The 22288-nt window shown below is 40.8% G+C and overlaps 1 protein-coding gene across 3 annotated transcripts in view; it reads left to right on the top strand.

Annotated features, from left to right (window-relative positions):
* Egf (epidermal growth factor) overlaps nt 1–22288 on the top strand; it is a 145140-nt gene that overhangs the window by 57363 nt on the left and 65489 nt on the right. For all 3 annotated transcript variants that reach the window (XM_046458806.2, XM_058583773.1, XM_058583772.1), the window contains exons 13-17: nt 187–410; nt 4846–5013; nt 5738–5887; nt 8828–8947; nt 22068–22184. In XM_046458806.2, the coding sequence (XP_046314762.2) occupies nt 187–410; nt 4846–5013; nt 5738–5887; nt 8828–8947; nt 22068–22184 (779 nt within the window). The remainder of the gene's footprint in view (nt 1–186; nt 411–4845; nt 5014–5737; nt 5888–8827; nt 8948–22067; nt 22185–22288) is intronic.

Below are 22288 nucleotides of genomic sequence, written 5' to 3'. Positions count from 1 at the left end.
GACCAGATACTTGTTTTGCTTCTGAAAATTATTTGTTTTCAAGATGCCATGTTATATTCTCTCTGCATTCTTCAGTGTACCACTTTAGTATGTCCAAACATCATTTTTATTGATATTCTCAATGATAAGAAAGTAGAAGAACCCTTTCAAGCAGATTTCATTTATTGTGTGCTTTCTTGATTAAAGGAGATTATTCTGGACTGATATGGGGATTAATCCACGAATTGAAAGTTCTTCCCTTCAAGGCTCTGGCCGGCTGGTGATAGCCAGTTCAGATCTGGTAGAGCCCAGTGGAATAACCATTGACTACGTAATGGACACATTGTATTGGTGTGATGCCAAGCGGTCTGTGATTGAAATGTCCAGTCTGGATGGTTCCAAACGCCAAAGACTTGCCCAGAACGATGTAGGTGAGGCTTTGGGTGGCTGATTTCTTCATCTTGATTGAGTGTTCAGTGTAAAGCATGTTTACACACACATACACATACACACACTCTTAACCATACAGTGAGAAAGGAATAGGGGCACTTCTTCAGGGAATTATGAGCTATGAGGATCACTTTAACATTGGAATGTTTGGTAAAAGGTAGTGTTGTATAATCATTTCTCTTTTCCAAGATTTCTCAAAATCAGCATGAAAATGTCCCATTTTTCTGAACTTACTTGGGAATAAAAACTTGGTTCATCTATTATCATTTCTCATGTTTTAGAAAATTTCATTTCACAGCAGTGATGATATCATTTTCAGACACTAATGAATACCAGTTGATAACATGTGCAAATATTAATGAATATAGTTTGTCCACTGTTGTGTTTTCACATTTTGTATGGGGTATCATTATTGTCATAAGTATCTTTAAAACACTACAGCCTTTAAAATAGAAGTATAAATGTCTTTGAAACTACATAAGCAGCGTGAGATTCATTATGATTCAGGGAATTTGCAAAGACAGTTTTTGAACTGGGCCATGTAGTAAATAGATGGTGACAAAAGGCAAAAAATGGCCTTTGTATGTTATAAATGCTGGGACATAGTGACTGAACTTAATTCTGAATTTACTAGGGAGGCTTTGAATGCTCTTGAGCAGGAGATGTAGACAAGATTGGCATCTCAGGATGACCACTTAGATAACAGTGTAAGGGGTTGGACTGGAATTTAGGCAGAAAAAAAAACAGGAGGCTACATCAGTTTTCCAGGCAACAATTAATGAAAGTCTGAGTATAAAACATTGTCATTTAAAAGTGGAATGGAGAATTAAAAATTATTGTGGATTAAAAAAAAAACTGAGAGGATATAATAACAGGTAGGATATAGAAGATGAGAGCCAGGAAAGTATTGAATATGTTTTGGAGATTTAGAAAACTGGTTGGAGAGATTAAAAAAAAAAAAAAAAAAAGCAAGATCTCTATCATTTAGGAAATTAACAAACTAAAAATCTGTATAAAACATTTATTTTGCCTATTTTCTTTAGTTTTAAAGGCAATCATGTTTTAGATTTCTGTTATATGTGAAATAGGGTAAGATAAGTATGATTTAAACTTTTTAGGTATTTCTAAGATTTTTTTTTTAAATGAAACACATACCTCGTAATAAATGATAAACTTGTATACAGTTTTAGCTCTACCCACCCATGTACTTAACAGGTTTTTATTCAATTGTCATAGAAGGTGGAGATACAGGGCTTAATAACAAATAGGATTTCTGTGAAGTCATGGAATCTGGTTGAGGAGACATAAATATTTTAAAAATATTTCCCAATAAATATAAAATCATGACTTTGACATAGAGGGTAAAAAGGGACTTGAAATTTCCTAATTAGAATGTAAAAAACTGGGTTCGATCCTCAGCACCACATAAAAATAAAGATATTGTGTCCACCTGTAACTAAAAAATGAATATTTTTTTAAAATATTGTGATCTATAACTAATGTGACTTTCTATTGAAGGGTATTATCAAATAATTTTATATTAAATTATCTAAATAACTGTCCTCCTCATTATAAAGCCATCTACTAGTATTTATTTCGTGGTTTCACAACAGCCAATTCAGGATTTTTAACATAAAGATTGAATGAATTCATTTTTAATTTTAAAAAATCAATTAATTATGGCTCTTTGATAAAAAATAAGGATTATGTCTAGTATGGCTTATTTGTTGAAACACTATAGCTAATTCTAATATGTGCATCAACATGGATGGACATACCTTGAGGACATCATGCTAAGTGAAATAAACCAGTCCCCCAAAGAGAAATACTGTATACATTTCCACTTATTTGAGGTATCTAGAGTAGTTGAATTCATACAGACAGAAAGTGGAAAAGTAGGGCTGGGATTGTGGCTCAGCGGTAGAGCGCTCGCCTAGTATGGGCAGGACCCGGGTTTGATCCTCAGCACCACATAAAAATAAAGGCATTGTGTTGTATCCATCTGCACCTAAAAAATAAATATTAAATAAAAGAAAGTGGAAAAGTATTTACCAGGGGTTAGAAGGGAGAAAGAAATGGAGAGTTGTTTAATCAGTATAAGGTTCCACCTTTACAAGATGAAAAAGTCATGGAGATTGTTTCCACAGCAATATGTTAATATACTTAATACAACTGAACTGTATGTTTAGAAATGGTTAAAATGGTAAATTTTGTGTAAGGTGTTTTTTTTTTAATTTTTATTGTTGGTTGTTCAAAACATTACATAGTTCTTGATATATCATATTTCACACTTTGAGTCAAGTGGGTTATAAACTCCCATTTTTACCCCGTATACAGATTGCAGAATCACATCAGTTACACATCCATTGATTTACATATTGCCATACTAGTGTCTGTTGTATTCTGCTGCCTTTCCTATCCTCTACTATCCCCCCTCCCCTCCCCTCCCCTCCCCTCTTCTCTCTCTACCCCCTCTACTGTCATTCATTTCTCCCCCTTGTATTATTTTTCCCTTTCCCCTCACTTCCTCTTGTATGTAATTTTGTATAAACCTGAGGGTCTCCTTCCATTTCCATGCAATTTCCCTTCTCTCTCCCTTTCCCTCCCACCTCTCATCCCTGTTTAATGTTAATCTTCTTCTCATGCTCTTCGTCCCTACTCTGTTCTTAGTTACTCTCCTTATATCAAAGAAGACATTTGGCAATTGTTTTTTAGGGATTGGCTAGCTTCACTTAGCATAATCTGCTCTAATGCCATCCATTTCCCTGCAAATTCTATGATTTTGTCATTTTTTAATGCAGAGTAATACTCCATTGTGTATAAATGCCACATTTTTTTATCCATTCGTCTATTGAAGGGCATCTAGGTTGGTTCCACAGTCTTGCTATTGTGAATTGTGCTGCTATGAACATCGATGTAGCAGTGTCCCTGTAGCATGTTCTTTTTAGGTCTTTAGGGAATAGACCGAGAAGGGGAATAGCTGGGTCAAATGGTGGTTCCATTCCCAGCTTTCCAAGAAATCTCCATACTGCTTTCCAAATTGGCTGCACCAATTTGCAGTCCCAGTGTAAGGTGTTTTTGCCATGATAAAAAGAACTATAGCACCCAGCCTGGTAGCACATGCCTATAATCCCAGCAGTTTGGGAGGCTGAGGCAGGAAGATCGAAAGTGCAAAGCCAGCTTCAGCATCTTAGCAAGACCCCAAGTGCTCTGGGTTTGATCCCTGGTACAAAACAAAACAAAAACAAAAACAAAAAACTATAGCTATGAAACAAAATTCCCTTGCGTTTGTATTTCTGATAATTTGGGACAAAGGGCTAAAGACTGAAGTGAATCTTATACATCTTGGGCAACAGTGATGAGTGGACTCACTGTTGCCAGGACAAGTCATTTGAGTGTGCTGCCAATAGAGGGAGACATTTATTCTAATCCAGCAATCTCTTGCTCATTTGCAAAAAGATTGGCCTGGGAAGTGTGAATACACATGATTCAAGCTTCCAAACTTGGGTTTCCTTAGCTTTAGTGTTTAACTGCTGAAGATAGTTTGTGAAAATGTTTTAATGCTTTTCTTGTACTTGGATCCCTTGTGAAAGCAGTTTTAATGGTATGCGAGGTGGGTTTGCTTGAGGAGGGGTCAAGGAAGCCCACAAAATGGTCAATAACTAGGAGCCATGAAAATGGAGGCATCAGATAATACATGACTCTTTCAAAAAAAAAAAAAAAAAAAAAAAAAACCTTCTTTAGGAAAGAGACAAAAGATAGAGGGTTCAGGGAGGTGAGGAAATTAAGACAGAAGAGAGGATACGAGTAGACTGAGGGAAAGAAGCTAGTGGAGTGAGGAGAGTGACTGTGTAGGAGATAGAGGTAATTGCTGATGAAATAAGACCCTATAGAAGATGGGAAGGATGACACCAGGAGCACAGTCACTGTCTAGAATTAGGTAAGAGGAGAGAGAGGAAAGGAGGTGGGGGCCTAACTCAGGGAGATATGTTGGTAGAAACAGAATTTGAAGAAACACTCAGTTACCGCAAAATTGTAAAAATTCTTCCAGCAACCTGTGATTTTGCCCTACTGCTTATTACAACCATTCAAAAGACAAGGAACCTGAGGCAAAGAGCAGCAAAATAGCTTTAGTTTGTAAAGAGTGTTAGGTGTGTTCAGCATCAAACATTCCTGCCTTGACCTCTTTCTTCTAGGTTCTGTTAAGACAATCATTTCTGGATTTTCCTAGGACCTCAACCACGAGGCTCCCATTCTAAAATGTGGTTCCCTCATCATAGGGGTTCTCCTTGCTGAGCCACTACAGTAAAGAACTGATTAGTGTAAGAATCATGTAGATTTCAAGATTTGTCTTCTTGTAAATATTCACTGAAAAAGATCATGAAGGCATATTTAATAAATTTGAATTGCTTCCAGGTCATCCATTTGCTGTAGCTGTGTTTGAGGATCACGTGTGGTTCTCAGATTGGGCTATGCCATCGATAATAAGGGTGAACAAGAGGACTGGCAAAAACAGGGTACGTCTCCGAGGCAGCATGCTGAAGCCCTCCTCACTGGTTGTGGTTCATCCATTGGCAAAACCAGGTACACTGGAGATGTTATGCAGTCTTTCCTTGGCTGGAATCTGCAACTATTCTAATTGACAGCCAACAGCGGGGAAGAGGGGGTTTTGCATTTTTCACTAATCTGCATAAATATTAAGATTTTCTAAGATTTTTACTTCATTTTGATTAAGACAGTTTGAAGTTTGGTGATTTAAGTTTTATCCCTAATTTGGTAGTGTTGGTAATCTGGGCTTTATCTCACCAACCTCATCTTTTCTCCAGTAGCTTTTGCTTCAAATTTCAAAGACCCTCAGGCAAAAGGCACCAAGGACAGGCATTTTAGGTGCTTGCAGTGGAAGCTTCCACCTACACTTGGGCTTTTCCCCACCCCCTGACATGCCAGTAAGTGAATGTTGGAGAGGAATAAGCAAGTGGAGGAAGCATCTAGCTTCTTACTGTAGCTCTTCTTTCTGAATTGTCTTTTGTCAGTGAGACTAGATTATGAGTCAGGAAATAAGAATCACATCTGACTAAAGAGTTTTTTGAATAAAATTACTAGCTGTACTCAATAAATACTCACAAGGTCATCGCATTCTGAGCGTACCTTAGAATCAGTGGCTCCTTTTGGGAACTCTTCTGAAACAACTCTTGACATTCCCTTGCTATTGATACACTCAGCTGCTCTCCCCAAAAGCTGTGGACTGTGATTTCCATCAATAGCATCCTTTACAAACTCATCTGTGAATTAACCTCTTCTCTACTAGGTGCAGATCCCTGCTTACATCAGAAGGGGGGCTGTGAACATATTTGTCAAGAGAGGTTTGGAACTGCTCAGTGCTCATGTCGTGAAGGTTTTAGGAAAGCCCCAGATGGGAAAACATGTCTGGCTCTGAAGGGTCATCAGATATTGGCAGGTAATGTAGTAGATTATATAGTTAAATTTTCTTACCTGGGCCTAGGAGTATAGCTGTATATCCATCCCTCTGCAGCTTTTGCTGATTTTTAATATTTTATATTATTAAAACTCCCATTTTTAGGAGTGTTAAGAGTGTGTTTGGGTCCCACCACTCCTGTTGAGTTTTGGGTTCCTTATTACAACTAAATTCAATTTAAAAATATTTCCACTGTGAAATTTAAGCTCCAACTGCTCTCCCCACCTTACTTTCCTATTTATTGTGGAGTGGACACAGGCTTGGAAATAAAAGTCAGCATTTGTTGTACAGAAGTTCAGATCCTGAGAAACAGATTGGGGATCCAGCAGATGGAAGAAGATGCAAGACACAGTTGGGATCTAGATATACTTTATTCAGGGATGGCAATAACCCCCAACCCCTAGCTCCCAGCTCCAGCTTCAGCCCCTAGTCAGTTCCATTTTGCCCCCAAGCCATTTCCTCAGGCCTTTTTTAAATGCAGGCCAAAAAAAGAAGAAGGCAGACTGCCTACAGGTTACCTCGGACAGTGCTCACAAACAAATGTTTGTGTACTTGAGTACATATTTTGAATTAGAGTGGTGATGACCTTGACTACACACAGAAAACACCTGAAGCCTAGAGGTGGGAGCCTAACTACAGCCATTTGGGGCCTGCCTTACAGCATTTTTATCATCTCACAAAAATGTTGAGAAATCTTGTTTAGAAGTTTTATGTCCTCAATTTTAGAGGAGTAATATGCAGTCTCCCTATCATATGACAGATCATAGGAAACCACAAAGTCCTTTATAAAATATAACAGAATATTAAATAAGCATGGGAAGTCTAACCTGAAAAGGCTTAGTACCTACTATTTTTTGTTTGTTTGTTTGTTTTGTTACATATCTTTTGGTGGTACTTGGAATTAAACCACTGAGCTATATCCCCAGACCTTTTCATTTTTTAAAAAATTTTTAGTTGTAGGTGGACACAGTACCTTTATTTTAATTTATTTATTTTTATATGGTGCTGAGGATCGAACCCAGTGCCTCACACATGCTAGGCAAGCACTCTTCCACTGAGCTACACCCCCAACCCGGAGACCTTTTCATTTTTAAAAACTATTTTGAGACAGGGTCTCACTAAGTTCCCAAGGCTGGCCTCAAACCGGTGATTCTCTGGCCTCAGCCTCTTGAGTTGCTAAGATTATAGGTGTGTATCACCATGTCCAGTGACTACCTTTTTTTTTTCCTTAAAGAGAGAGAGAGAGAGAGAGAGAGAGAGAGAGAGTTTTTAATATTTATTTTTTAGTTTTCAGTGGACATAACATCTTTATTTTATTTTTATACGATGCTGAGGATGGAACCCAGCACCACGTGCATGCCAGGCGAGCATGCTACCACTTGAGCCACATCCCCAACCCTGACCACCTTTTTTACAAACTAAATATGATTTTGAGAAAGAAAAAGGAAGAGTAAACCAAGTGTGGTATGTAATTCACTTGGCTCCCTTCAGTAATGCCCAAACAATCAAGGAATATTGGAGTCATTTCTTGATATCTTTCTACCAAAAATATACCAAAGATAATTTAAATTGTATTAAAATTTCTTAGAGAATTCATATGTATATGTTAGGTACAATATAAACATAACTTAGTGACATAGTGACAATAAATGAATTTATCTATACATGGACTGGAGCTGAATATTTTGAATTTTCAGAATTTTCTCTTATTTCGTTGCCTTAAAACAACAGTTTTATGCCTCTTAGTCTCAGGATTATAGGTGGCACACACCCATAATCTTACACACTTAAAAAATTTTGAGAATCTCAAAAGAGTTTTTTGTTTGTATGAATTATGTCTTTTAATATTTGTGATTAAAAATTAAAATAAAATTTTTACAACTTTATCAAAATTATAACAATAAATCTCTTATCTACTAGTATAGTAATTTTTTATAACAATTAAATGAGCATACTTTCAAGAGCAAAAAATGGTCAAGAGTTTTAAAAATTAACAATTCTTATTGCTTTATCCTGAGCTTCTTGTGAAACTTTTTTTTTTTTTTTTTTTGTGGTGTCAGTGTTGTACCCAGCGGTGCTTTGCCACTGAGCTACATCTTTTTATTTTTTGAGATAGGATCTCACTAAGTTTCCTACGTTGGCTTCAAACTTGCAATCCTCCTGCATCTGACTCCTTAGTAGCAGGAATTTTTAAAGTGCATGTTAGTGCAACTTCCGATGGAATTTGATGTCATTACCTTAATTCAGGTTGTGTAACCAACAGTTTTGCCCACCATTGCTTTTGCCATATCAGCACCAGTATGAACACAATGAGAAGAGGCAAATTATATCCTAGTATTATTTTAAAACCAGATTTGACCTTATGGATTCCATGCAGTGGGACCCCGGGGGCCTGTGGAATGCACTGTAGAGAACTGCTGTCTTAGGGAATCCATTTCTGCCACTTTGGGGAGGGGGTAGGTGTGTGGATCCCATGACTGAATTCAATATGCCCTTCTTTATACCCTTTAACATTTTAAAACCAGGCTGATATAAACATGAAAGCAGGCTAAAGGGAAAAGGGGCGACTATGGAAGTTGAGTCAGGGAGATCATCTCTCCAATTTACCTTTAGTTTTGGTGGTCTTTGGTTATGCACTGATTATTTTCATAAGAATTCTGGTATTTTACTCATTGTTTTTTGCCAGTGAGTCCTGTCTTTCTTTTCTACTGGCTCCCTGCCCCCACCAAACCACCAAGGGTACTGAAGGAAACTGGGAGGGTAGGATAGTGGGTGAGGTTTTCTAAGCCACCAAACCTGGATTCTTCTGAATCCTCTTACCTCAAAGAGCCAGTCTGAACTTGGAACCAAGGAATAGCCATGAATATAAATTAAATATTCCTTCAAAGAGCTAAAACAGTTGTATCTTTTGGTCTTCAACAGGTGGTGAAGCTGATCTAGGTAATCAGGTAACACCATTGGATGCCTTCTCTAGGACTAGAGCATTGGCAGATAACATCACAGAATCTCAGCATACACTAGTGGCTGAAATAATGGTGTCAGGTATGAATAATGGATTCTCTACAGCTTTGTTCTGACAATTTCCATTCTACCAATGAGAAACTCTGACTTATCTCTGTCGCTTAACATTAGTTAAATCTATACAAAGCTAATGAATCCAAACTTTGGATTCAAATCCTCTTCTGAATGGCCTGTCCAGATCTGCATTAGTCTGGACATGAACTGTACATTTTGAAAGTCTTTGCACTTAATGTTTTTTGAGGAAATATAACTTGGAAACAAAGGCCAAAATTAGAACAGAATAGAGTTAAATATCCCCATCCATACATAGTATTGGTGTTTGATCATCTAGCTGTTCTTCCACTAGCATCAAGTTAGAGCAATTGATGAGCAAATGTAAGTCAGTTGCTTCAATTCCTGAGGAAAGCCCATAAACAAACAAACAAAATGTTAGAATTATTTCTGTGTTGCACATTTATCATCAAAATGTCAAATAATGGGCTGGGGATATGGCTCAAGCGGTAACGCGCTCGCCTGGCATGCTCAGGGCGCTGGGTTCGATCCTCAGCATCACATAAAATAAAATAAAGATGTTGTGTCCACCGAAAACTGAAAAATAAATATCAAAAATTCTCTCTCTTTCTTCTCTCTATCTCTTTAAAAAAAAGTCAAATAATTTGTTTTGTGTGTAACAACTTTAGGGAACCTGAGTATTTTGTGTTCTGTATTTATTCATGAGGCCAGTGATTTTCGCACTGAGCCCTAGAGCTTCTGCAAACCCCACCCCTTCTTCTCTTTAGGTTACTGTCTGTCAATCAGTGTAGTTCACCTTGACTTTGAAATATTTTATTTGTTTATATTACTGAATAGCAGTTTGTTTTAACAAACTGTCTATGCCTTAAAAGAAAAAATTTGAAAACTCCATATTAGGATATTTAAGGAAGGATTTCCCTGACTTTTGTGGTCTGCAGACTACTTAGAAGATATAAAGAGCTCTGAGGACTTCATGCCCCATACTTTATCAGTGTGATTTTTGATAAAATATAAAGAGGTACATATTTTTAGTAATAATAATAACTAAAATTTGTATAAAGCATTGTCATTTGCTGTGTACTTTAAATATATTCTCTATTTTGGTTCTTACTATAATTCATCATTTCAAAGATGCAAAAACTGAGACTAAGTAATATTAATTAGTGACTTAACCCAAGGTTTTTGAAATTATGACCAAATAATTTATGCTAAAGTAAGAATTACTAGAACACTTGGTCACATTAGGAAAATTATTTATTTAACAACTTATTGTGCATACACTATGCCAAGTGCTAGAGATACCAAGATGAGCTAAATATAGTCCTAGTGTGCAAGGTCACGTCTGATGTAGAGATAAGCAATATAATAGAATAAAACCATATCAATTAATATTAGCAGGACATATATCCTTTTAAAGTCACTAGGGATCCCTAGAAGTTTATAGAGCATAATTTGAAAGACTTATGTTTGAAGGACTCAAAGAAAATAAATGACAGATAGTAGATTAGGCATATGGTGGGAATAGGGAAGTGACCAAGTGACAAAAGATCTGTGTACACATATATAATAGTCTGTGTTTGGCTTCATACCTGAAGATTACACAATGCCTAGTGCAGAACAGACAAATTGATTATCTTGATAGAAAAGACCTCATCTTTCCATACTTGGATTGTGTTCTGTTTTGTCCTGCTCTGTGAAATTTAGTTCCATCTGGGTTAGGCTAAAGGTCTTACTTATGTTTTATAGTGAGAGTTTTTAAGTCAACAAAGTATCTTTCTATAATTTAGGGGGGAAAAAGGAAAACTCCAAGTATAGGGCCTTGTATTCTAGCCCTAGAATCCAAGAACAAAATCTAAAATTCTTAGTGTGGCCCATCAAGCCGTGTTCAGCTGCCCTCAGTCACCAGCCCTTTGTCCTTAGCTTTCTAGGGCCTCTTAGTTACAATAGCCTTGTTGTTTCCTGGGCCTTTAGTGCTCTTTTTAACCTCTCCAAGTCCTATCTGCATTGTCTCAGTATTAATATTCTCTTGCTTAGAAAGCCTTCCTGTCTGAACAGGTGGGATTGCCTCTTAGCTCTTAGAATACAGTATAGTTCTTGATCACATTTGTCACATTAATACTTCAATTATTATGTAAGAAAGCAGAGACCTTGCCTGTATTCTTATTTTTTTTTTTTTTTTTTTTATTTTTTTTTTTTTAATTTTTTTATTGTTGGCTGTTCAAAACATTACATAGTTCTTGATATATCATATTTCACAATTTGATTCAAGTGGGTTATGAGCTCCCATTTTTACCCCATATACAGATTGCAGAATCACATCAGTTACACATCCATTGATTTACATATTGCCATACTAGTGTCTGTTGTATTCTGCTGCCTTTCCTATCCTCTACTATCCCCCCTCCCCTCCCCTCCCCTCCCCTCCCCTCCCCTCCCCTCCCCTCCCCTCTTCTCTCTCTGCTCCCTCTACTGACATTCGTTTGTCCCCCTTATATTATTTTTCCCCTTCCCCTCACTTCCTCTTGTATGTACTTTTGTATAACTCTGAGGGACTCCTTCCATTTCCATGCATTTTCCCTTCTCTCTCCCTTTCCCTCCCACCTCTCATCCCTGTTTAATGTTAATCTTCTTCTCCTGCTCTTCGACCCTACTCTGTTCTTAGTTACTCTCCTTATATCAAAGAAGACATTTGGCATTTGTTTTTTAGGGATTGGCTAGCTTCACTTAGCATAATCTGCTCTAATGCCATCCATTTCCCTGTAAATTCTATGATTTTGTCATTTTTTAATGCAGAGTAATACTCCATTGTGTATAAATGCCACATTTTTTTATCCATTCATCCATTGAAGGGCATCTAGGTTGGTTCCACAGTCTAGCTATTGTGAATTGTGCTGCTATGAACATAGATGTAGCAGTGTCCCTGTAGCATGCTCTTTTTAGGTCTTTAGGGAATAGACCAAGAAGGGGAATAGCTGGGTCAAATGGTGGCTCCATTCCCAGCTTTCCAAGAAATCTCCATACTGCTTTCCAAATTGGCTGCACCAATTTGCAGTCCCACCAGCAATGTACAAGTGTACCCTTTTCCCCACATCCTCGCCAGCACTTGTTGTTGTTTGACTTCATAATGGCTGCCAATCTAACTGGAGTGAGATGGTATCTTAGGGTGGTTTTGATTTGCATTTCTCTGACTGCTAGAGATGGTGAGCATTTTTTCATGTACTTGTTGATTGATTGTATGTCCTCCTCTGAGAAGTGTCTGTTCAGGTCCTTGGCCCATTTGTTGATTGGGTTGTTTGTTCTCTTATTGTCTAATTTTTTGAGTTCTTTGTATACTCTGGATATTAGGGCTCTATCTGAAGTGTGAGGAGTAAAGATTTGTTCCCAGGATGTAGGCTCTCTATTTACCTCTCTTATTGTTTCTTTTGCTGAGAAAAAACTTTTTAGTTTGAGTAAGTCCCATTTGTTGATTCTAGTTATTAACTTTTGTGCTATGGGTGTCCTATTGAGGAATTTGGAGCCCGACCCCACAGTATGTAGATCGTAGCCAACTTTTTCTTCTATCAGACGGCGTGTCTCTGATTTGATATCAAGCTCCTTGATCCATTTTGAATTCACTTTTGTGCATGGCGAGAGAAAGGGATTCAGTTTCATTTTGTTGCATATGGATTTCCAGTTTTCCCAGCACCATTTGTTGAAGATGCTATCCTTCCTCCATTGCATGCTTTTAGCCCCTTTATCAAATATAAGGTAGTTGTAGTTTTGTGGATTGGTTTCTGTGTCCTCTATTCTGTACCATTGGTCCACCCGCCTGTTTTGGTACCAGTACCATGCTGTTTTTGTTACTATTGCTCTGTAGTATAGTTTGAAGTCTGGTATCGCTATACCGCCTGATTCACCCTTCCTGCTTAGCATTGTTTTTGCTATTCTGGGCCTTTTGTTTTTCCATATGAATTTCATGATTGCTTTCTCTATTTCTACAAGAAATGCCGTTGGGATTTTGATTGGCATTGCATTAAACCTGTAGAGAACTTTTGGTAATATCGCCATTTTGATGATGTTAGTTCTGCCTATCCATGAACAGGGTATATTTTTCCATCTTCTAAGATCTTCTTCTATTTCTCTCTTTAGGGTTCTGTAGTTTTCATTGTATAAGTCTTTCACCTCTTTTGTTAGGTTGATTCCCAAGTATTTTATTTTTTTTGAAGATATTGTGAATGGAGTGGTTGTCCTCATTTCCATTTCAGAGGATTTGTCGCTGATATACAGGAATGCCTTTGATTTATGCGTGTTGATTTTATATCCTGCCACTTTGCTGAATTCATTTATTAGCTCTAATAGTTTCTTTGTAGACCCTTTTGGGTCTGCTAGGTATAGAATCATGTCATCTGCAAATAGTGATAATTTAAGTTCTTCTTTTCCTATTTTGATGCCTTTAATTTCTTTCGTCTGTCTAATTGCTCTGGCCAGTGTTTCGAGAACTATGTTGAACAGAAGTGGAGAGAGAGGGCATCCCTGTCTTGTTCCAGATTTTAGAGGGAATGCTTTCAATTTTTCTCCATTCAGAATGATGCTAGCCTGAGGCTTAGCATAGATTGCTTTTACAATATTGAGGTATGTTCCTGTTATCCCTAGTTTTTCTAGAGTTTTGAACATAAAGGGATGCTGTACTTTGTCAAATGCTTTTTCCGCATCTATCGAGATGATCATATGATTCTTATTTTTAAGTCTATTGATGTGGTGAATAACATTTATTGATTTCCGTATATTGAACCAGCCTTGCATCCCAGGGATGAATCCTACTTGATCATGGTGCACAATTTTTTTGATAAGTTTTTGTATCCGAGTGGCCAGAATTTTATTGAGGATTTTTGCATCTAGGTTCATTAGAGATATTGGTCTGTAGTTTTCTTTCTTTGAAGTGTCTTTGTCTGGTTTAGGTATCAGGGTGATGTTGGCCTCGTAGAATGAATTTGGAAGTTCTCCCTCTTTTTCTATTTCCCGAAGTAGCTTGAAAAGTATTGGTATTAGTTCCTCTTTAAAGGTTTTGTAAAACTCTGCTGTATACCCATCTGGTCCTGGGCTTTTCTTAGTTGGTAGTCTTTTGATGGTTTCTTCTATTTCCTCAATTGATATTGGTCTGTTTAGGTTGTCTATATCCTCCTGACTCAATCTGGGCAGATCATATGACTTAAGAAATTTATCTATGCCTTCACTATCTTCTAATTTATTGGAGTATAAGGATTCAAAATAATTTTTGATTATCTTCTGTATTTCTGAAGTGTCTGTTGTGATATTGCCTCTTTCATCCCGTATGTTAGTAATTTGAGTTCTCTCTCTTCTTCTCTTCGCTAGCATGGCTAAGGGTCTGTCGATTTTGTTTATTTTTTCAAAGAACCAACTTTTAGTTTTGTCAATTTTTTCAATTGTTTCTTTTGTTTCGATTTCATTAATTTCAGCTCTGATTTTAATTATTTCTTGCCTTCTACTTCTTTTGCTGTTGTTTTGCTCTTCTTTTTCTAGGATTTTGAGATGAAGTATGAGATCATTTATTTGTTGGTTTTTTCTTTTTTTAAGGAATGAACTCCAAGCAATGAATTTTCCTCTTAGAACTGCTTTCAATGTGTCCCATAGATTCCGATATGTTGTGTCTGTGTTTTCATTAATCTCTAAGAATTTTTTAATTTCTTCCTTGATGTCTTCTATAACCCATTGATCATTCAGTAACCTATTGTTCATTCTCCAAGTGATGTATTCTTTTCCCTTCCTTCTTTTATCGTTGATTTTCAGTTCCATTCCATTATGATCAGATAGGATGCATGGTATTATCTCTACTCCTTTATATTGTCTAAGAGTTTCCCTGTGACATAATATATGATCTATTTTTGAGAAGGATCCATGTGCTGCTGAGAAAAAAGTGTAACTGCTTGATGTTGGGTGGTATACTCTATATATGTCAATTAAGTCTAGGTTATTAATTGTGTTATTGAGATCTATAGTTTCCTTATTCAACTTTTGTTTGGAAGATCTGTCCAGTGGTGATAGAGGTGTGTTGAAGTCTCCCATGATTATTGTATGGTGGTCTATTAGACTCTTGAACTTGAGAAGAGTTTGTTTGATGAACATAGCTGCACCATTGTTTGGGGCATATATATTTATGATTGTTATGTCTTGTTGGTGTATGGTTCCCTTGAGCAGTATGTAGTATCCCTCTTTATCCCTTTTGATTAACTTTGGCTTGAAATCTATTTTATTTGATATGAGTATGGATACTCCTGCTTGTTTCCGAAGTCCATATGAGTGATATGATTTTTCCCAACCTTTCACCTTCAGCCTATGTATGTCTTTTCCTATCAAATGCGTCTCCTGTAGGCAGCATATTGTTGGGTCTTGTTTTGTGACCCATTCTACTAGCCTGTGTCTCTTGATTGGTGAGTTTAAGCCATTAACATTTAGGGTTATTATTGAGATATGGGTTGTTCTTCCAGCCATATTTGTTTATTTATGTTACTAAACATGGTTTGTTTTCCTCTTTGATTATTTTCCCCCCTTTAGTGTCCTACCTCCCACTGTTGGTTTTCATTGTTATTTTCCATTTCCTCTTCCTGTAATGTTTTGCCAAGGATGTTTTGAAGAGATGGTTTTCTAGCTGCAAATTCTTTTAACTTTTGTTTATCGTGGAAGGTTTTAATTTCATCTTCCATCCTGAAGCTTAATTTCGCTGGAAACACAATTCTTGGTTGGAACCCATTTTCTTTCAGTGTTTGAAATATGTTATTCCAGGATCTTCTAGCTTTCAGAGTCTGTGTTGAAAGATCAGCTGTTATCCTGATTGGCTTACCCCTAAATGTGATCTGCTTCCTTTCTCTTGTAGCTTTTAAAATTCTCTCCTTATTCTGTATGTTGGGCATCTTCATTATAATGTGTCTAGGTGTGGGTCTCTTATGATTTTGCACATTCGGCGTCCTGTAGGCTTCTAGGATTTGGGGTTCTGTCTCATTCTTTAAGTCTGGGAAGTTTTCTCGTATTATTTCATTGAATAGATTGCTCAATCCTTTGGTTTGAAACTCTGTCCCTTCCTGTATCCCAATGACTCTTAAATTTGGTCTCTTGATGTTATCCCATATTTCTTGGATGTTCTGCTCATGGTTTCTTAACAGTCTTGCTGAGCTGTCTATGTTCTTTTCAAGTTGAAATACTTTATCTTCATTGTCTGATGTTCTGTCTTCTAAGTGTTCTACTCTGCTGGTAGTATTCTCAATTGAGTTTTTAAGCTGGCTTATTGCTTCCTGCATTTCTAGGATTTCTGTTTGTTTGTTTTTTATAACCTCTATTTCCCTGTGTAGTTGATCTTTTGCTTCTTGGATTTGTTTATGTAATTCATTGTTGAAGTGATCTTTCATTGTCTGATTTTGCTGTCTGATGTCTTCCTTGAGACTCCAGATCATCTGAAGCATGTATATCCTGAATTCTTTATCTGACATTCCATCTGCTGCAGCTATTACCTCTTCTAATGTTGAGTTGACCTGCATTGCTTGTGGTCCTTTCTTTCCTTGTCTCTTCATACTGTTTGCGTTCCTTTCTACTTAGTGAAACTGTTGTGTTATTGAATTTTCCCCCTATATATTTATATTGGTCTTGTATAGTTGCAAAGTCTCCCTCGCAGGCGCGGGCGGCGGCTCTGTCCCACTGCGGGCCGCTAGGCTTCTTCTGTGGGTGGTCACAGTTCTGTCTACTTTGCAGGTGCAGGCAGCGGCACTGCCCCTCTGCAGGCCTCTGGGGCTGTACTGCCAGTGGGTCGCAGGTCCGCCTACCTTGCAGGTGCGGGGGGGAGGGGGGGCGGCTCTACCCTTCCTCAGGCCACTGGGCCTGTTCTGTCTCTCGGTTGCAGGTCTGGCCTGTTCTGATGGTGGTCACAGTTCCACCTACCTGGCAGGCGCGGGGGGTGGGGGGCGGCTCTGCCCCCCAGCAGGCCCCTGGGCCTGCTCTGTGCGTGGTCACAGTTCCCTCTACCTTGCCGGTGCAGGGGGAGGGGGCGGCTCTGCCTCCCAGCAGGCCGCTGCTCCTCTTCTGCCAGTGGGTCGCAGGCCCGCCTACCTTGCAGGAGTGATTGGAAGCTCTGTCCTGCCGCGGGCCACTCGGCCTTTTTCTGTCGGTGGTCCCAGTTCCACCTACCTGGCAGGCGCGGGGGGTGGGGGGTGGCTCTGCCCCTCAGCAGGCCGCTGGGCCTGCTCTGTGCGTGGTCACAGTTCCCTCTACCTTGCCGGTGCAGGGGGAGGGGGCGGCTCTGCCTCTCAGCAGGCCGCTGCTCCTCTTCTGCCAGTGGGTCGCAGGCCCGCCTACCTTGCAGGAGTGATTGGAAGCTCTGTCCCGCCGCGGGCCACTGGGCCTTTTCTGTCGGTGGTCACCTGGCAGGGGCGGGGGGTGGTGGGTGGCTCTGCCCCTCAGCAGGCCGCTGGGCCTGCTCTGTGCGTGGTCACAGTTCCTTCTACCTTGCAGGTGCAGGGGGAGGGGGCGGCTCTGCCTCTCAGCAGGTCGCTGCTCCTCTTCTGCAGGTGGGTCGCAGGCCTGCCTACCTTGCAGGAGTGATTGGAAGCTCTGTCCCACCGCGGGCCACTGGGCCTTTTCTGTCGGTGGTCACCTGGCAGGGGCGTGGGGTGGGGGGTGGCTCTGCCCCTCAGCAGGCCGCTGGGCCTGCTCTGTCCATGATCACAGTTCCCCTACCTGGCAGGCGCGAGGGGTGGGGTGCGGCTCTGCCCCTCAGCAGGCCGCTGGGCCTGCTCTGTGCGTGGTCACAGTTCCCTCTACCTTGCCGGTGCAGGGGGAGGGGGCGGCTCTGCCTCTCAGCAGGTCGCTGCTCCTCTTCTGCCAGTGGGTCGCAGGCCCGCCTACCTTGCAGGAGTGATTGGAAGCTCTGTCCTGCCGCGGGACACTCGGCCTTTTCTGTCGGTGGTCACCTGGCAGGGGCGGGGGATGGGGGGTGGCTCTGCCCCTCAGCAGGCCGCTGGGCCTGCTCTGTGCGTGGTCACAGTTCCCTCTACTTTGCCGGCGCAGGGGGAGGGGGCGACTCTGCCTCTCAGCAGGTCGCTGCTCCTCCTCTGCCGGTGGGTCGCAGGCCCGCCTACCTTGCAGGAGTGATTGGAAGCTCTGTCCCGCCGCGGGCCACTGGGCCTTTTCTGTCGGTGGTCACCTGGCAGGGGCGGGGGGTGGTGGGTGGCTCTGCCCCTCAGCAGGCCGCTGGGCCTGCTCTGTGCGTGGTCACAGTTCCTTCTACCTTGCAGGTGCAGGGGGAGGGGGCGGCTCTGCCTCTCAGCAGGTCGCTGCTCCTCTTCTGCAGGTGGGTCGCAGGCCCGCCTACCTTGCAGGAGTGATTGGAAGCTCTGTCCCGCCGCGGGCCACTGGGCCTTTTCTGTCCGTGGTCACAGTTCCCCTACCTGGCAGGCGCGAGGGGGGGGGGGCGGCTCTGCCCCTCAGCAGGCCGCTGGGCCTGCTCTGTGCGTGGTCACAGTTCCCTCTACCTTGCCGGTGCAGGGGGAGGGGGCGGATCTGCCTCTCAGCAGGCCGCTGCTCCTCTTCTGCAGGTGGGTCGCAGGCCTGCCTACCTTGCAGGAGTGATTGGAAGTTCTGTCCCACCGCGGGCCACTGGGCCTTTTCTGTCGGTGGTCACCTGGCAGGGGCGTGGGGTGGGGGGTGGCTCTGCCCCTCAGCAGGCCGCTGGGCCTGCTCTGTCCATGATCACAGTTCCCCTACCTGGCAGGCGCGAGGGGTGGGGGGCGGCTCTGCCCCTCAGCAGGCCGCTGGGCCTGCTCTGTGCGTGGTCACAGTTCCCTCTACCTTGCCGGTGCAGGGGGAGGGGGCGGCTCTGCCTCTCAGCAGGTCGCTGCTCCTCCTCTGCCAGTGGGTCGCAGGCCCGCCTACCTTGCAGGAGTGATTGGAAGCTCTGTCCTGCCGCGGGACACTCGGCCTTTTCTGTCGGTGGTCACCTGGCAGGGGCGGGGGATGGGGGGTGGCTCTGCCCCTCAGCAGGCCGCTGGGCCTGCTCTGTGCGTGGTCACAGTTCCCTCTACTTTGCCGGCGCAGGGGGAGGGGGCGACTCTGCCTCTCAGCAGGTCGCTGCTCCTCCTCTGCCGGTGGGTCGCAGGCCCGCCTACCTTGCAGGAGTGATTGGAAGCTCTGTCCTGCCGCGGGCCACTCGGCCTTTTTCTGTCGGTGGTCACAGTTCCACCTACCTGGCAGGCGCAGGGGGTGGGGGGTGGCTCTGCCCCTCAGCAGGCCGCTGGGCCTGCTCTGTGCGTGGTCACAGTTCCCTCTACCTTGCCGGTGCAGGGGGAGGGGGCGGCTCTGCCTCTCAGCAGGCCGCTGCTCCTCTTCTGCCAGTCCTTATTTTTTTTTAATGGTACTGGGAATTGAATCCTGGGATACTTTACCTCTGAGCCACATTCCCAACCCTTTTTATTTATTTTGAGATAGGGTCTCACTAAGTTGCAGAAGCTAGCCTTGAACTTGTAATACTCCTGCCTTACTTAGCCTGTCAACATTTTTATCACTCTACTTTTGACATTCATTCATATCTGAGGCATACTAGGTACTTTTAAGTGAATTTTATTTTTACTAACAGGCCCCAGATTCTATTCTACTGTGATGAGGGTAGGTTTTTTGTTTTTTGGTGGTGCTAGAACTCACACACTAGGCACATGCTCTACCTCTGAACTACATCCTCAGTCCTGACAAAGCTAATTTTTTGTCAGGTTGTTATGATGACCTCCTTTTTTATCATCTTTGTTTAAATATGTATAATATTTTTAAATTCTCAGAGGATTTTTAAAAATATATCTCTTTTTATTCTGGTCCTTACACAAAAATAGACCTAGCAGAAATTGCCACATGTATTTTAAAGCAGAAGGTGAATGTACGCATTCTGTCCTGAACTAATTTTTAATGGAAGGAACTTTGGCTCTAGATTCCCCCTTCCACAACTGCATATCCATTGCTTTTCTTTTTTTTATTTATTTATTTTAATTATTTATATATGACAGCAGAATGCATTTTGATTCGTGGTACACAATTGCAGCCCAACTTTTCATTTCTCTGATTGTACACAATGTAGCATCGCACCATGTGTGCAGTCATACATGTACCTAGGGTAATAATGTTCATCACATTCCACCATCTTTTCTGCCCTATGACCCCTCCCCACCCTACTCTTTGCCCAAAGTTCCTCCATTTTTCCCATCCCCGCCCCACCCCATTATGGATCAGAGTCCACATATCAGAGAGAACATTCAGCCTTTGGTTTTTGGGATTGGCTTACTTCGCTTAGCATGATATTCTCCAGCTCCATCCATTTATCTGCAAATGCCATAATTTTATTCTCTTTTAATGCTGAGTAATATTCCGTTATGTATATATACCACAGTTTCTTCATCCATTCATCTATTGAAAGGCATCTAGTTTGCTTCCATAGTTTAACTATTGTGAATTGACCTGCTATAAACATTGATGTGGCTGTGTCCCTGTAGTATACTGATTTTAAGTCCTTTGAGTGTAGACTGAGGAGTGGGATACCTGGGTCAAATGGTGGTTCCATTCCAGGTTTTCTTAGGAATCTCCATACTGCTTTCCAAAGTGGTTGCACCAATTTGCATCCCACCAGCAATGTATGAGTGTGCCTTTTCCCCAACATCCTCACCAACACTTATTGTTGTTTATATTCTTGATATCTGCCATTCTGACTAGTGTGAGATGAAATCTTAGAGTAGTTTCTTTTTTTTGGGGGGGGGGGGCGGAAATCTTAGAGTAGTTTTGATTTGCATTTCTCTAGTTATTCATTGTTTTTCATTATGCAAAGCTGACTTGAGGTTTGCAAGTTACCAAATAAACCCTGAATCATATTCTAATTTAAGGATAATTCTGCAAGAGATTTAAAATGTCTTGCATAATTGAATACTCTCCACTCTATGCTCTGAGAAGCCTTGATTTGGGAGCTAGTCTTCCAAATATATGCTGATTCAAGTGATTAACTCATTTAACCTGAACTTACCCATCCTAGGAATCATGAGTGACTAGAGATGACTAAGCAAGCATGAAAACTTGTGTTTTCATGAGAGAAATCTTGAAACTTGTGTTTTCATTAGAGAAATCTTCTAGCTCAAGTACCTAAGAAAATGAAATTGCCCTGTACCTGCAATCACATGGCACTCCCATCCTGCCTAGATCATTTGACCTTTGAAATAGGGGCACAAGGGGCTTCTTTGATCTCTTCTGTACTTAGATGAGCAAACTTAGCAGTGAATAGACAGATGATAGTTTATATTTTACTGTGGCATATCAGATCCTCCAGCTCCAAAAAAGGGGGTGGTGGTGGCATTTGGAGAATGATTATATACATAAGCAGTTAAAGCAAAAAAGGCAAAAAATGAAGACAAACTTGCTCATGTTTATGGCTGAACATGTAACTGTCCCCTGGGGGCATTTGTACTTAAATAGAATATGAAATGAAATGATCCATTTACAGCCATTTCCTTGTATGGTTCATAACTTTGTAGAAGTGCCTGGAGGTTTGCAAGTCACTGCATAAATCTTGATAATAAAAACACCTTTTGACATACATATTCTATTATATGTGAGACATGATATTAGTAAATTGACAATAAATCTTTCTATTATTTAATCTCTTTACTGTGTTGATGAACAGATCTATTTGGTACATGTTAGTCTGTCTATCTTTGGGGAGAAGAATAGATTGAATACCTTTATATTTCATAATGGTTGGGAATTGTTAAATAAGTAATAAACCTTTTGAAATTTCAGTCTATTTATTCCTAGCAATTTTATAGTTTGAACTTGCAGATTCTCTTAAAAAATATAAGCAAGTTCCCACAAGGCTCTTTGAATACCAAATAATTCTTTAAGACTAAAGTTTGTTGAGAGTATGTGAACAGAAACATATGGCTTATAGATACTTTACTGTAGATATAGATTATAGGTCAACAGAATGTTTCTATTTGGTGATTAGCCTGTACCAGAATGTGCGGAAGAAAGTGCTGGAACGCTTTGTAGATTCCAGGATGTTAAAGTCCATTTTCTCCTTTAAGATCTGGAAATAATTGCCTAGGTTTCTTGCTGTTTGCAGATGAAGATGACTGTTCCCCCATGGGATGTGGCAGCCATGCCCAGTGTGTTTCAGAGGGAGAGAATGCCACCTGTCAGTGTTTGAAAGGATTTACCTGGGATGGAAAACTATGTTCTGGTAAGAGCAAAGGCTAAATACACATACTTGAAAATTTGTGAATTAGAAACATTCTTTTTGCTCTTAATGACTCAAAATCTTCAGAAGTAGTTATGTAATCACAG

This window comes from Marmota monax, unplaced genomic scaffold (assembly GCF_021218885.2).
Source record: "Marmota monax isolate L192 unplaced genomic scaffold, Marmota_monax_Labrador192_F-V1.1 WCK01_AAM20220418_F8-fsc00002, whole genome shotgun sequence".
In the NCBI taxonomy this organism is placed as follows: domain Eukaryota; kingdom Metazoa; phylum Chordata; class Mammalia; order Rodentia; family Sciuridae; genus Marmota; species Marmota monax.
This window is presented reverse-complemented; position numbering and strand designations above follow the sequence as displayed.